Source organism: Gossypium hirsutum, chromosome D03, assembly GCF_007990345.1.
Source record: "Gossypium hirsutum isolate 1008001.06 chromosome D03, Gossypium_hirsutum_v2.1, whole genome shotgun sequence".
NCBI classification, from domain to species: Eukaryota; Viridiplantae; Streptophyta; class Magnoliopsida; order Malvales; family Malvaceae; genus Gossypium; species Gossypium hirsutum.
The window spans coordinates 5,123,861-5,137,489 of NC_053439.1; the positions used below are offsets into that span (position 1 = coordinate 5,123,861).

At 31.4% G+C, this 13,629-nt stretch overlaps 2 protein-coding genes and 1 long non-coding RNA gene across 5 annotated transcripts; 1 reads left to right on the top strand and 2 right to left on the bottom strand.

The window, feature by feature from the left end:
- Positions 1-1,195: 1,195 nt before the first annotated feature.
- On the bottom strand, positions 1,196-2,683 carry LOC107950429 (histone H3.3). 2 transcript variants are annotated; one of them, NM_001426021.1, is made up of 5 exons: positions 2,637-2,683; positions 2,174-2,247; positions 1,999-2,075; positions 1,812-1,902; positions 1,196-1,720 (listed from the first exon to the last, which is right to left on the bottom strand). In NM_001426021.1, the coding sequence occupies exons 2-5, from the start codon at positions 2,243-2,245 to the stop codon at positions 1,550-1,552; spliced, it is 411 nt and encodes a 136-aa protein (NP_001412950.1). In that variant the 5' UTR covers positions 2,246-2,247; positions 2,637-2,683; the 3' UTR covers positions 1,196-1,549. The 2 variants fall into 2 exon arrangements, with proteins under 2 accessions (NP_001412950.1, XP_040945596.1); XM_041089662.1 differs by lacking the exon at positions 2,637-2,683 and adding an exon at positions 2,500-2,628 and having other exon boundaries at positions 1,301-1,720.
- A 2,856-nt stretch (positions 2,684-5,539) lies between these two features.
- LOC107950431 (uncharacterized) lies at positions 5,540-6,663 on the top strand. Its single transcript, XR_001698050.2, has 2 exons — positions 5,540-6,046; positions 6,319-6,663. It is a non-coding gene; the product is annotated as an uncharacterized lncRNA (long non-coding RNA).
- An 829-nt stretch (positions 6,664-7,492) lies between these two features.
- On the bottom strand, positions 7,493-9,086 carry LOC107950430 (histone H3.3). 2 transcript variants are annotated; one of them, XM_016885275.2, is made up of 5 exons: positions 8,823-9,086; positions 8,354-8,427; positions 8,175-8,251; positions 7,989-8,079; positions 7,493-7,897 (listed from the first exon to the last, which is right to left on the bottom strand). In XM_016885275.2, exons 2-5 carry the CDS (start codon positions 8,423-8,425, stop codon positions 7,727-7,729), a joined length of 411 nt encoding a protein of 136 aa, XP_016740764.1. In that variant the 5' UTR covers positions 8,426-8,427; positions 8,823-9,086; the 3' UTR covers positions 7,493-7,726. The 2 variants fall into 2 exon arrangements, with proteins under 2 accessions (XP_016740764.1, XP_016740765.1); XM_016885276.2 differs by having other exon boundaries at positions 8,687-8,929.
- Positions 9,087-13,629: the final 4,543 nt, after the last annotated feature.

Below are 13,629 nucleotides of genomic sequence, written 5' to 3' on the forward strand. Positions count from 1 at the left end.
TTTCACATTCTAGTCCCTCAATTTAATATTTTCTTAATTTAGTCCTTCATACACATTTTTATCAAAAATTACTAATTATAACATGAAAATCTAACAACAAATATTTATTTTCCACCTATTAACATCATAAAACTCAAGCATTCATCAATGGCACATTTCAAAATTATCCACAATTCACAAAATTAAGACATGAATTTTAAAATATACTAAGCAACGATCTCAGAAACGTAAAAATTATCAAAAGCCAAGCAAAATACATACCAAATTTTAGCTTCCTAACTGCCGAATGTTTAAAACACCAAAGGTGTTCTTTGTTCTTCAATTTTCGGCAAAACAAAGCCAAATGCATGGCCACTTTCATGTTTTGTTTTATTTAATACATATAAATACCTAATTTACTATTTTAACCTTTATTTATTCATTTAAAATCCACTAACATTTGTCTATAATAGTCCACTCATAATTTATTTGGTATAATATCAACATAAAGACCCTACATTAGAAAAAACCATAGCAATAAAGTACTTTAACAATTAACTAGCCACTTTTACGTTTTACGCAATTAAGTCCTTTCATCAAATTAAACACACAAATAGTCAAATTAATTTACGAAAATTTCACACAATCAAATTCAAAAATCACAGACACAGAAAATAATACTAAAATATTTTTTAAACTCGAATTTATAGTCCTGAAACCACTGTTCTGATTAGGGTCAAAAATCAGGCTGTTACATCTAGTTTCGTTAATAACCCAATTTTATTTCCACTATGGACTCGATCAGTTTCATTTTATTTCTTCCAGCTCATTTAATTCTTTATTTAAAGAAAACCCTAACTTGTTTTTAATACCAACCATCCACGTTAGGAAGACATTAGGCCTCCCATACGATAATCAAACTTTTAAATGCTAAGACATTATTTTGCGTTTTATAATCTAAAATTTTTCATTTGGATTTTCATACCACTATTTGTTGTTCACATCTAAGCACAAAACATCGTGTAAGTTAAAATACTAAAATGCACCAACATTATGTATTTATTTTTAACCTATCCAAAATGACCATAAGCAATATAGCTTTGTGACTGCTGCCACTCCAAAAATAAAAAAAAGGCGGCCCACATTCGAAATGTACACATTTTATATTGTCACTTAGTTGGGTTAATGGCTATTTGAGTAATCACCACCGGAAATTCGGAGCCAATTCACTAAAAGGCCGATTAATTACCATTACAAATAAAACATTTTCTTAAGCCAAATCAAGAACTGACACGATTAAGCAAGTTTTACTCGCAACAAATAAACAACCAAAGCCACTACTGTGTGGCAAAGCAACTTTCGATTAAGCAAAAACACATTTAAACAAGACTATACCAGACATGAGTTATTGTCCATTAACATATCAGACGCCCCACTTCATCATCACATCACATTGAACCTACCACTACCATCATGGCTTAAAAGATGATTAGAAAAAACAAAAAACCAATACATTTGCCTAAAAATAAACAATAGTTTCTTCTAAGCGACTGATCCACACTTCTGGAAATTAAGCACGCTCTCCCCTGATCCTACGAGCCAACTGGATGTCCTTGGGCATAATTGTGACACGCTTGGCATGGATCGCGCAAAGGTTGGTGTCTTCAAAAAGACCCACAAGGTATGCCTCTGCAGCTTCCTGGAGAGCTAGAACAGCATGGCTCTGGAAACGCAAATCAGTCTGCATACAGAGACCGTAACAGGGATTGTCAATCAAAAGTTGATAGCATCAACGGTCAAGGAATAGACACAAGAATAGAGATATTTTGTACCTTGAAGTCCTGGGCAATTTCACGAACAAGCCTCTGGAAAGGCAATTTCCTGATAAGAAGCTCAGTACTCTTCTGGTATTTACGAATTTCACTGTACAAATAAATTATAATGTGTCAAAAGCCTATAAAACGAAACACCCACACTCACAAGAACAAAAAATCATGTAATGAAAATATGAAAGAATACCGAAGAGCAACAGTTCCAGGACGGTATCGATGAGGCTTCTTCACACCACCGGTGGTTGGGGCAGATTTACGGGCAGCCTGTTATACAACAGAGACATATTCGAAGTTAATCACAAAACAAGAAAGCTCAAATTTGGTAAACCGGATATTGTCTTGAATGCAATACAATGAATCACCTTGGTAGCAAGTTGCTTCCTTGGAGCCTTCCCACCAGTAGACTTACGGGCGGTTTGCTTGGTACGGGCCATCTCTGCAAAGATACGAATAATTTCAGAAGACAAACAAAAAAAAAATTCTCATGATCCAAACATAACACACAAAATCCAGATCTTAGATAATTACTGAATAATTCCCAAAAGCCCTAATTTTCAAACTAGAAAACTTCTAAGCCGAAAAAGAAAATCAGAATGGGAATTAAAACAGAAGTCGAAGGTCCTAAATGAACTCAGAGCCTATAAAAGGTACCCTAATTATAAACAAATTCAACCTAATTCTACCTTACCTCCCCTATTTCCCTAATTCAACTTACACTACATGAAATACAAAAACAAAATAAAAGAATCAGAATTTACAAACCCTAATTTATTATAAAAGTAAACAAATAAATAAAAGCTAAGAGAGCGAGAGAAGGTGACTAACTCTGAGATCTGAGACAAACGCTTTATTATCTTCCGGTTCAAACGTTTGACAAGGTAAGCAATTAAGAGGTATTTATAGAAGGTTGGGGGGTTTGATAATGAAGTTGATCCGACGGTTAAGATTTACAATCCGTGTGTTTCTTTTGTACGAAATCTGACGGTAAAAACTGTCACAAGTTGTGTTTTCTGAGAGGAAAAGGACGGTTGGGATTAGATTATAGTGGGAAGACACGGATCGTGATGGTTTGAGTGCTTGATTCTTATTGGTCGACTAAAATTGCTTTTTAGCACAAATGTTTTTAAGGTTGGATTAATGAATTAACACAAAATTAAAAGTAGTAAATTTTGTCTAAGAACATGGATTCGAGTATGTTGAAGCACATTGTCCTTCAATTTATGAGTTGGGAGGGGTTTTGGATAATTCTAAATATTGTGTAAAAAAACATAAATGATTATAGTCTATAATGAGATTATTAAAAAATATATATAGCAAATTTGATTTGGCATTAACATTTACTTATAAATAGGGTTAAATTATGAAAGTTGTGATTTGGTATTAGTCCTTAATAGGTTTAAGAAAGAATTTTGAATATTTTGAACTTAGATTTTATTATAAATTTGATATTAAAATTATAAGATTATTTAAATTTATAAAAACCATAAATATTTTTGGCAAAAGGGATTAAAAAAACTCTTAATAAAAATTAATAAATCAATTTACATCTTAAAAAAAATATGCACACAATTAAAGTCCCAAAAGCAAAAATAAAAAATAAAACTCTTTCATTACCAAAAACTTTTGTTTAAAAGAGGGGAGAAATAGACATCTAAGCTCCTTTTGATGTAACATATAAATTTGTTTCGCTTCATTCCAAACACAATTCAAATATATATTATAAAAAAATGGTAAAAAAATTATAATAATTAATAGTATAAACAAAACTTAAAAAATATTCTTAAAAAAGAGTAAGAAGTGTTTTGAATAAAATTTTTATTTTAGTTCTTAATAACATGTGATATTTTGGTTTATAATTGACTATTTTGACAAATCTTTTCATAGTCTTTAATGATTTTTAACATTCTTTATAATTTCATACAATATTTTAAATATATTATAATATTTTCAACTAGGTTGAGCCTTTATTTATCTAAGATTGATTTTTGGGCAATTTTTTTTTTCTGAAAATATTAACTAATTAATTATATAGAAGTACTCAGAAAAGAAAAAAAAAACATCCTCTAACTTGTCTAGTTCTAGAAAGGTTAGAAACGACATAGGAAGGGTATCAAAAATCTACAAATCCTTTTTTTTTATATTAAAGTTAGTTTGCTTGAACAATTCGTAGCTTGATTTTGCTCTCTAGAAATATAAAGCAAGAGCCACCGTTTTTCTTGTGCCAAAATATTTTGTATACATCTAATCAAAGTTGAATTCGACATGCTAGACTGCGAGGAACGCTTCCTTGATTAGCTTTAACAATTTCTAAACTATAAGATTTGATTATTCCATCATCAAAGGCCTCATAGCCTCTACATTGGGTTAGCTTGAGACCGTCCAAAATATCCTGAAGTTCGGTGTCAATGATCGAACACTTCCCTAAGTAACGGTTATAGCCAGACACCCATTCCCATTCTCATCACAATTTACTCCCCGAAAACTACTGTCGAAACCATTTTTTGAAAACAAAAATTTAGTTGTTGACTTTAAAAATAAAAATTGGAGTCGCCACCGATCCGTGATTTAGGTGTGATCGGCTCACCTTAAAACGATTTTGGCCTACGAAATTTGAAAACGGGTTCGGGAGTCAGTTACGCACGAGGAAGGGTTAGCACCCTCGTAACGCCCAAAATCGGTACCAAATTGATTATTTAATATCTTGGTGTCAAAAATTTGAAAAGATTTAAAAAAACTCAAAATGATGAAATCTGAAAAGAATAATCAATTGTTCAAGTTAGATAAAGAAATCGAGACCCAATACGTTAGGGTACAATTTCTCAAAACTCCCGAACTTTGAATATCGTTTTAAAATTTTAAAGAAAATCTTCATTTCGAGAAAGTTATATGTCATGCCCAATGCGTTAGGACATAACATATTGAATTCCCGAAAATAATTTGTGCTTATACGTTTTGAAAAAGAAAATTCTCCATTATTTAGGATTAATAAAGAAAATCGGAACCCAATACGTTAGGGCTCCATTTCCTCGAAAATCCCGAATATCGAATATAACTTTTATTTTAAAAGCCTTTGAATCAAAAGAAAATGATTTTAAAGTTTTGACGAAATCAAAATATATATTTTCTAAAAGATAAGTTAAAAATATTGATGTAATATGAAACAAATATTTTAATTTAAATTATATGTATATATGTTTACAAAATATGTATATATAAGTAAATTTTAAAAATATGAATATGCATATATGAAACATGTATATAAAAGTTATGAAAATAAAGTGTAAAATATGTATAGGTATAAAAAAATAAGTAAAATATATTAATAAATTATGAAAAATGCGTATATATATGTATATGCAAGAAAAATGCGGAAAATATATTTAACAATTTTGAATAGTGTATGTATATACATATATTAAAATATATATATTTGGATTAAAAAATATGAAAAAGTGTATGAAAATTATAAAATATAAGTATATGTACGTGTATATATATGTATATAAAACTAAGAAAAATAAAGTAACAATAAAATATATAAGATGTATATATACTGTAAAACCATTTAAAATATGTACATATATATATTAACGTACATATGCGTATATATATAGATATAATAATATTAATATTTAATATAATAATATATAATACTAATAATCATACAGTAATAATAACAATTTAACAGTATTAATAAAAAAAACCTTAAAATCACAAATGGAGGATTAATCTGAAAATAAACAAAATTTAAAGGTTGAATTCAAAAATAGAAAACGAGAAAAGGATCAAATTAAAACGTGCGCAACAAGAGGAGGACCGAAAAATAAATTTACCCAAACCTCCCAAAACGCTGTGCAGCATTGGATTAAACTGAAATCAAAATAAAATATGCTGTAAAATTTAAAAGAAATAATAAGCTTAATTAAAACACACTGAAACAACAAAGGACAAATTAAGGAAATAGACCATCTAAGGCAGAAACGCGCGGACCCTGCCTGTGGGTCGGGTCGACGGGCGGATCTGCCCACGTTGAACGTCGCCGTTTTGTTTTAAGTATAAAAACAAAAAAAATTCTGTTTTGTTTTAAAAAATTTTATTTTTTCTGTTTGAAAACAAAAAAATAAGAAAATGGAGTGCTAGGGTTTCTCTTAACCCAAACCCCCAGCCGCCGCAATGGCTTAGAGCCTCCCTCCGGCCCCGATTCAGGCAAATCGACGCTTCTCTCCTCCACGCAGGTACGTATCTCCTTCACTTTTCTCTTATTATTATTAGTTTTTTAAAAAAATGGAAAAAAAATCAAAAAAACAAACAAGAAAACAATAAAAAATGGAAATCACCTTTCAAAATCTTTCTTTTCTGTTTTTCCTTTTGTATTTTCTTTTTATTTTCAATACCAAAAAATTTTCTAACCATATTACATAAATCCATTGGCTTTTTATAGCCTAAAACCTCTTTACAATTTGTTGTTGTATATTCAGTCATTGCTACTGTTTGTGGTTCGTTGCAGGTGACGAACGTTCATGGTGGGACGAGCGTTGTGCGGGGCGACGTGCGCGACATGCGGGACGACGTGCGGGAAGCTGCTGCGGCGCCAGTTTGCTGCTGCAACACTAAGGCGAAGGGGCTAGGGTTCTTTGATGGGTTTATTGGGCTTGGTTAGGTTTAGTTTAATGGGTAATGGGTTTGGATTTGATGTAATCTGGGCTTTAGGTTTAGTTGGGCCCAGGCCAAAAAATTCGGTATTACAACTACATTACCTAATTAATTTCTTTCCAAGGCTCATTTGGCTAAATTTGTTTTTAGAAATAATGATTTTTTTACGTACCAATTTAATAAAAAAAAGTTATTTTAATTAACCATTTAATTATTCGATTCTTCAATTCTAGAAGTTAAGTTTCTTTTATCCAAACATCTTGAAATTTTAAACACTTCACTGTGAATCTCCACATTTGTAATTAACTAATTTTTAATATATTTATTTAACAAAATTTTTAAATAATTCTAAGAATTTTCTATATTTTAAAAAATAATTAATTGTTGATATTATAGTTTTAACTTTAATTTTCCATCCAGTATCGAGTAGTTTGAAAAATTACAAATATAAATATTAAAAAATAAAAAAACTTAATTTGAAAGCTAAAAAGATTTTTTTTTTACGAAGTTAGAGCCTAAATAAGTAATTATAGATTTTTTTCTAATATCTCAAATTATCAAACAAGAATTATATTAATTAAATATAGACTCAACTTCAAAATCTTGAACCGAAAAATTCACCTTAAATGCTTTTCTTCATCCTATATTTGATAAAACATTCCATTAGGATTTTCACACCATTACTAGATGCCACTTGTAAGCACAAAACATCTTGATCCTGTTAACAAAAGCACCAATATCACTCGTCTATTTTACGCTAACCATAGTTATAATATATACGCTGAAAGACACGCGTCCCACTTTCCACATGGGACACATTTTCACCGACATGAGAGGGTAATCGCTCTGTCCGGCCAGTCAACAAATTTAAGCCCATAAATTTTCGCTTCCCCAACCTACCACCACCTAAATATGTCCCCTCCACAATATCCTCTTAACGGACCGATTCCACAAAACTACTAAACAAGATTTGCTTTTACAATACATGAAAAAATATTCGAAGTCACTAGTTTTGATTAGGAAGCAGATTAAAACAAACTATACCAGACATGAGATCTTATCCATTAAAATATCAGACATCACACTCTCCACCATAACCCCATTTCATCATAACATTGGAACCTACGCACTAAGATAAACCTATCATTTAATCTTGTCCTAAAAGAGGATTAAAAATAAACATAAAAAAATAGTACAACACATTTGCCTAACAACAAACAATAGTTTCTCCATTCTAAGTGTGTGATTAACACACTTGGAAATTAAGCACGCTCGCCCCTGATCCTACGAGCCAACTGAATGTCCTTGGGCATTATAGTAACACGCTTGGCGTGGATCGCACACAGGTTGGTGTCTTCAAAGAGACCCACAAGGTATGCTTCTGCAGCTTCCTGAAGAGCAAGAACGGCATGGCTCTGGAAACGCAAATCAGTCTGCAAACAAATATCATATCAACGATTGTCAACCATAAGTCAATACCATCAATTGCCAAGGAATTGACACAATAATAGAGATACTCCGTACCTTGAAATCCTGGGCAATTTCACGAACAAGCCTCTGGAAAGGCAATTTCCTGATAAGAAGCTCAGTACTCTTCTGGTACTTTCGAATTTCACTGTACAAATAAATTATAATATGTTAAAACCCATAAAACGAAACACCCACACTCAAAATAATAAGAATAATGTTAAGAAAAAAATGAAAGAATACCGAAGAGCAACAGTTCCAGGACGGTATCGATGAGGCTTCTTCACACCACCAGTGGTTGGGGCAGATTTACGGGCGGCCTGGTAATGCAACAGAGAGATAAAGATCAGAAGTCAATACAGAACAAGAAAGCTCAAATTTGGTAAACCGCATAATGTTTTGAATGCAATACAATGAATCACCTTGGTAGCAAGTTGCTTCCTAGGAGCCTTCCCACCAGTCGACTTACGGGCGGTTTGCTTGGTACGGGCCATCTCTGCAAAAATATGAATAATTTGAGAAGACAAAAAAAAAACTAGTTACATTTTCTCATGAACCAAACATAACACAGAAAAGCCAGATCTTAGATAATTACTGTATAATTCCCAAAAGCCCTAATTTTCAAACTAGAAAACTTCTAAGCCAAAAAAGAAAATCAGAATAAGAAATAAAACAGAAGTCGAAGGTCCTAAATGAACTAAGAACCGATAAGAAGTACCCTAATTATAAACAAATACAACCTAATTCTACCTTACCTCCCCGATTTCCCTAATTCAACTTACACTACATGAGATACAAAAACAAATTAGACAGAATCAGAATTTACAAACCCTAATTTATTACAAAAGTAAACAAATAAATAAAAGCTAAGAGCGGGAGAAGGTGACTAACTCTGAGATCTGAGACAAACGCTCTATTATCTTCTGGTTCAAACGTTTGAAAAGCGATGCAATTAAGAGGTATTTGTAGAAGTTTGGGGGGGTTGTTAATGAAGTTGATCTACGGTTAGGATTTACTATCCGTGTGTTTCTTTTGTATGACATCTGACGGTAAAAACTGCCACAAGTTGTGTTTTCTGAGAGGAGAAGGACGGTTGGGATTGGATTATAGAGGGAAGACACGGATCGTGATGGTTAAGTGCTTGATTCTTATTGGTCGACGAAAAATTCTTTTTAGCTCTAATGTTTTATGTTTGGGAAAGGTTAGGAAGATGTTATGAGGATAACACAAAATTAAAAGTAGAAAATTTTGATTTGACACCCGATATTATATTATGTTGTCGAAGCAACTCATTTTAAATTAATCAGTCAAATGTTAGAGATTATTTTTGAAATTATGTTATTAAAAATGGAGTTTCAAAAGAATAAATTGTTTTAGAAACATGGAAGACAATAAACAACAACTGCAAAAAAAATATATAGTATCAAAATGGTCCATACATTACTTTCAGGAAAACTACAATTTTTTTCTTTCTTACTTGAACAAAAGAATCAGATTTAAAGAAACTGTATTACATCAGCCTCATTGAAAACTTTATGGCTCCATTTGGCATAATTGCCCCACTTTTTGGGCTCAAACTATTCCTACATGTTTAAGTCAACTGATGTCATTAATCTAACGATACTCACCCTATTAAGACTTATATAGTAGTGTTTCTCAACCACGAAAAGGGTTTCCCAAACTTTACAAAAAATGGGGGAAGTCAATATGGCAAACTAGGAGATAGGAGAGGAAAGGTTCTGAACTTTTTCACATTCGTGTTTTTTATTTAATGTGTTAAACCCACGATAAACAAGAGCATAAAATCTGTCAATATTCTTCTAGCACTTACTCTATTCAGAATACAAGCTAGAACTTCTCCTTTTAAAGACAGCGTATGTTAATCAAGAACTATAATTGATATTGAATCATTCATATAATAAGTGGAGGGCATGGAGATGCACATACAAATGTGATTTATAAGAATATAAATAAATGTGTGTGTGTGTGTTAGAATTGAAAACAAAATGAATATACTAAAACCTCTGTAATATGATGTTGGAACCTTTGTAATATTAGGATGCTCAAGCTTATGTCAAACAACAACCTCTTTCTGAAACAACACTTTTTTTTTCCGGCCCAATAACTGCAATGAAACTTTGTAAAATAAAAGGTTACTAATCTAAAAAATAGTCAACAATGTCAAAAAGCGAATTATGATTTTTTTTGATAATTTAAAAATTAAGTGAAAAAGAAAGTAAGTGTTGGATTTTCATTACAAAACTATTTGTTATATTAATACAAATTAAGTATAGAATATAATTATGTTATTTGATATTAATACATTTTAAATTTTCAAAATTGCTTATTTCATGATTTTAATATTATTAATAGGACATTTTATATTATTTGAGATAATTTTGAAAAATATAATTGATGGTCACTAAACTAACTATAATTACATCAAAGACGAGCGCACCTATCGAACAATAGTATAACTTTGGTAAGTAGGGAATATCGTATCCACGAGCACTAAAAGTACTAGTAATTACCGTTTTTCTATTATTTAGCCGATAAATTGGAGTGATTGTTTTTAATCTAAATTTACTAATCTAATTTAACTAAGAACGCAACAGAGAATGAAATAGAAAAATAATCGAAAATAACCAATGAAGAAGACAATACCCAGGAAAGAATCCACCTAAACTTCACATATTATTTTGAATCTGAATTAAACGATTTATTCACTTATGTCTTGATCTGTAGAAATCCCTAAATTATGTTAATTGAAATTTCTTTCTAATTAAAACCATATCTTCACATTAACTCGATCTATGGATTTCCCTATTAGATTTGACTTTAATCCGATAGATTTATGCCGTCCTATTTCTAGGATTACATGCAACTCCACTCAATTATGTTAGATCTACTCTTAATTAGAGACTTTTGATCCACTGAAATAAGCACATTAAACATGAAGTAATATCCTAAATATATTAAAACACGGAATAAGCATACATAATTAAGAACAAGAATCAAGTATTTATCGCGTAAAAACAGAGATTAAATAATAAGATTCATCATAAGTTTCATCCTCTCTAGATATCTAAGGAATTTAGTTCATAATCTGGTATGAAAACATCTCAAAGTTAGGATAACAACAGGACATAAAGAAACTTAATAAAACTTCGAAGGAAATTAAATGGAGATCCGCTTTTGAGTTGATTCCGTTGGCGTTCTTTGAGTGATTTCTTTAGTCTTCTCTGTGTGTTCCCTTAGATTTTCTTCTAATTGATATTTATAGACTTTAGAATGCTCAGAAAGCCTAAAAATTGGGTTTTTTCGGGTGTTTGGGAAACAGGGTGCGATATCGACACAGGATGGCACATGGGCGTGTGGCCAACCTATGTGGAAATGCGCAGGCCGTGTGGATCCCAGAAACAGCTCTATTCATCTGATTTTAGCTCGTTTTTCGCTCTCAAATGCTCTCCTAAGTATAGAAACATGAATTTAAAGGATTAGTAGCATTAAATTTACTAATTTACGTAATTAATCATCCAAAAATGCATTAAGAATGAGATTAAAATATTACTTTTACAGCTTATCAAATATCACCACACTTAAGCGTTTGCTTGTCCTCAAGCAAAATCCTCAACTCACAATTAAAATTAATTTTTCTCAACTCATAATTCTTATCAATGATGTTTCGTCATAATTCATAAATAATCATACATTGATAATTCAACTAAAAGAGCACTAAAGATTTAAACAACCCAAGTCGAACATTTTTAACGCATGAAAACATAGGTATTTCCCTTTATCTAACTAATTACCTTTAATTCAAAATCGACAAGAATCGACTTCCTCATTAAAGATTTACTCAAATCACTCAAAGTGTTTAAGTTTCAAGAATAATCACTCAATAGTCAAACATGAAAAGTCATTACCATAGGCTTGCATGAAAATCAAATCTCCACCACTATAAAATAAAATGATACACAAATCGAAAAATCTTTAAGAGGTTGTAATGGGGCTTAGGTTAAAGGTGTGGAGAAAGGCTGAAAAAGATGGTTAAAATCGAGATCGAATTGATAAATTACCAAACTAGAAAAATAAACAAATGTTGAATTAAAAACAATTATATCAATCGAAAACTGTTCAAGAATAACATAAACTTCTTCTCAAAATATAAATTTAACTGTTTAAGCTCAATTATCATAGAACTAAATAATAATCAATGTATATGTATTTTTTAAATTAATTAATTTTTAAAAATATCATGAAATAAAATTAAGAAAATTAGCAGTGTTAGCACTCAAGTTACCTCTCGAAAAGCACTTATTTAAAGTCTAAGCTCGACTTACCTCACATTTGCACGGTTACGATGGTTCGCGGAGTCGAAACTCCTCTTTCTCGCTATCAATTCTATTATCAAAATATGGTTTAAGTCGAGGACCATTTACCTTAAATGTGCCGAATTCAGAATGAGTTGCCTCGACTGTACTATATGGGAAGACATTCAGTACCGTAAAAGGAGTTGCTCCGTTTGCATTAAGCTTTGAAGTGGCAATAAGTGGATCTATTTTATTTAGTAGTACCTTGTCCCCAACCTCAATTTGGTTTGTCCCATCCACATGCTTATTATGGCGTCGCTTTGGTTTTGTATCGTGTATTCTTGGTTTCTCCTTGACATGTGTCTGCCATTCGTCTAGTTCCTCAATATGTAACATTCGTTCTTCGTGAGTCATTCTGTTTCTGTCGTATAGACTAGAACGTGGCTTTATTACGTTTTTTCTGAGTAGTTTCCTGCAAAGAAGTTTGAGCCACAATGTTACTAATATTAATAAAACTCGTATAATTATCTCGATCACTAGATGTCTTAACAGAATCACGAGCTTGAAGAGTAATCTTGTCATCACCTACACGAAGTATTAATTCACTTGTACCAACATCAATAATAGTTCTAGCAGTTGCTAAAAAGGGCTGACCTAGAATCAAAGGTACATCACTATCATCATCCATGTTTAAAACAACAAAATCAATTGGGAACATGAATTTATCAATTTTGGCAAGAACATCTTCAATAATACCCCTAAGAAATCTAATGGTTCTATCTACTAATTGAATACTCATCCTAGTTTGTTTGAGTTTCCCAATACCTAATTGTTTGAACATTTTATAGGGTATGACATTAATACTAGCCCCTAAATCAGCCAAAGCATTATTAATATTCAAACAACCAATTAAACAAGGAATAGTAAAACTCCCTAGATCTTTCAATTTGTTAAGTAGTATATTTTGCAAAATGACTGAACATACTGCATTTAGCTCCACATGCTACGAATCATCTAACTTCCATTTGTTCGCCAAAAGCTTCTTTAAAAATTTAACGAATTGGGCATCTACGAAAGAGCTTCTTTAAAAATTTAACGAATTGGGCATCTATGAAAGAGCTTCAATAAACAATAAGTTAATATGCAACTTTTTCAGAAGTTTAAGAAATTTACCAAATTGTTCATTCGTGTGGTCTTTTTTCTTCGCCTTGGGATATAACACTCGAGGTTTGTTATCTCATGTTTGCTTTTCGTGAAAAAATACCAATTGAAGTAGAGGGTTTCTTCAAACAACAAGGAGCTGGGTCAACTATTCAATCAAATGATATTGAGTATGTTTCCCATCTTTTCTCGAGAGGCAAGTGGGTTATTTCTTTGCAAAATTG

Bases quoted from the DNA above. Each gene is read 5' to 3' on its own strand.
- LOC107950429 (NM_001426021.1), bottom strand. From the start codon at position 2,245: ATGGCCCGTACCAAGCAAACCGCCCGTAAGTCTACTGGTGGGAAGGCT. The intron at 1,903-1,998 runs GTATTCTTTCAT...TTATTTGTACAG, and splicing joins CCTGGAACTGTTGCTCTTCG to TGAAATTCGTAAATACCAGA. The intron at 1,721-1,811 runs GTACAAAATATC...CTCTGTATGCAG, and splicing joins AAATTGCCCAGGACTTCAAG to ACTGATTTGCGTTTCCAGAG.
- LOC107950430 (XM_016885275.2), bottom strand. From the start codon at position 8,425: ATGGCCCGTACCAAGCAAACCGCCCGTAAGTCGACTGGTGGGAAGGCT. The intron at 8,080-8,174 runs GTATTCTTTCAT...TTATTTGTACAG, and splicing joins CCTGGAACTGTTGCTCTTCG to TGAAATTCGAAAGTACCAGA. The intron at 7,898-7,988 runs GTACGGAGTATC...ATTTGTTTGCAG, and splicing joins AAATTGCCCAGGATTTCAAG to ACTGATTTGCGTTTCCAGAG.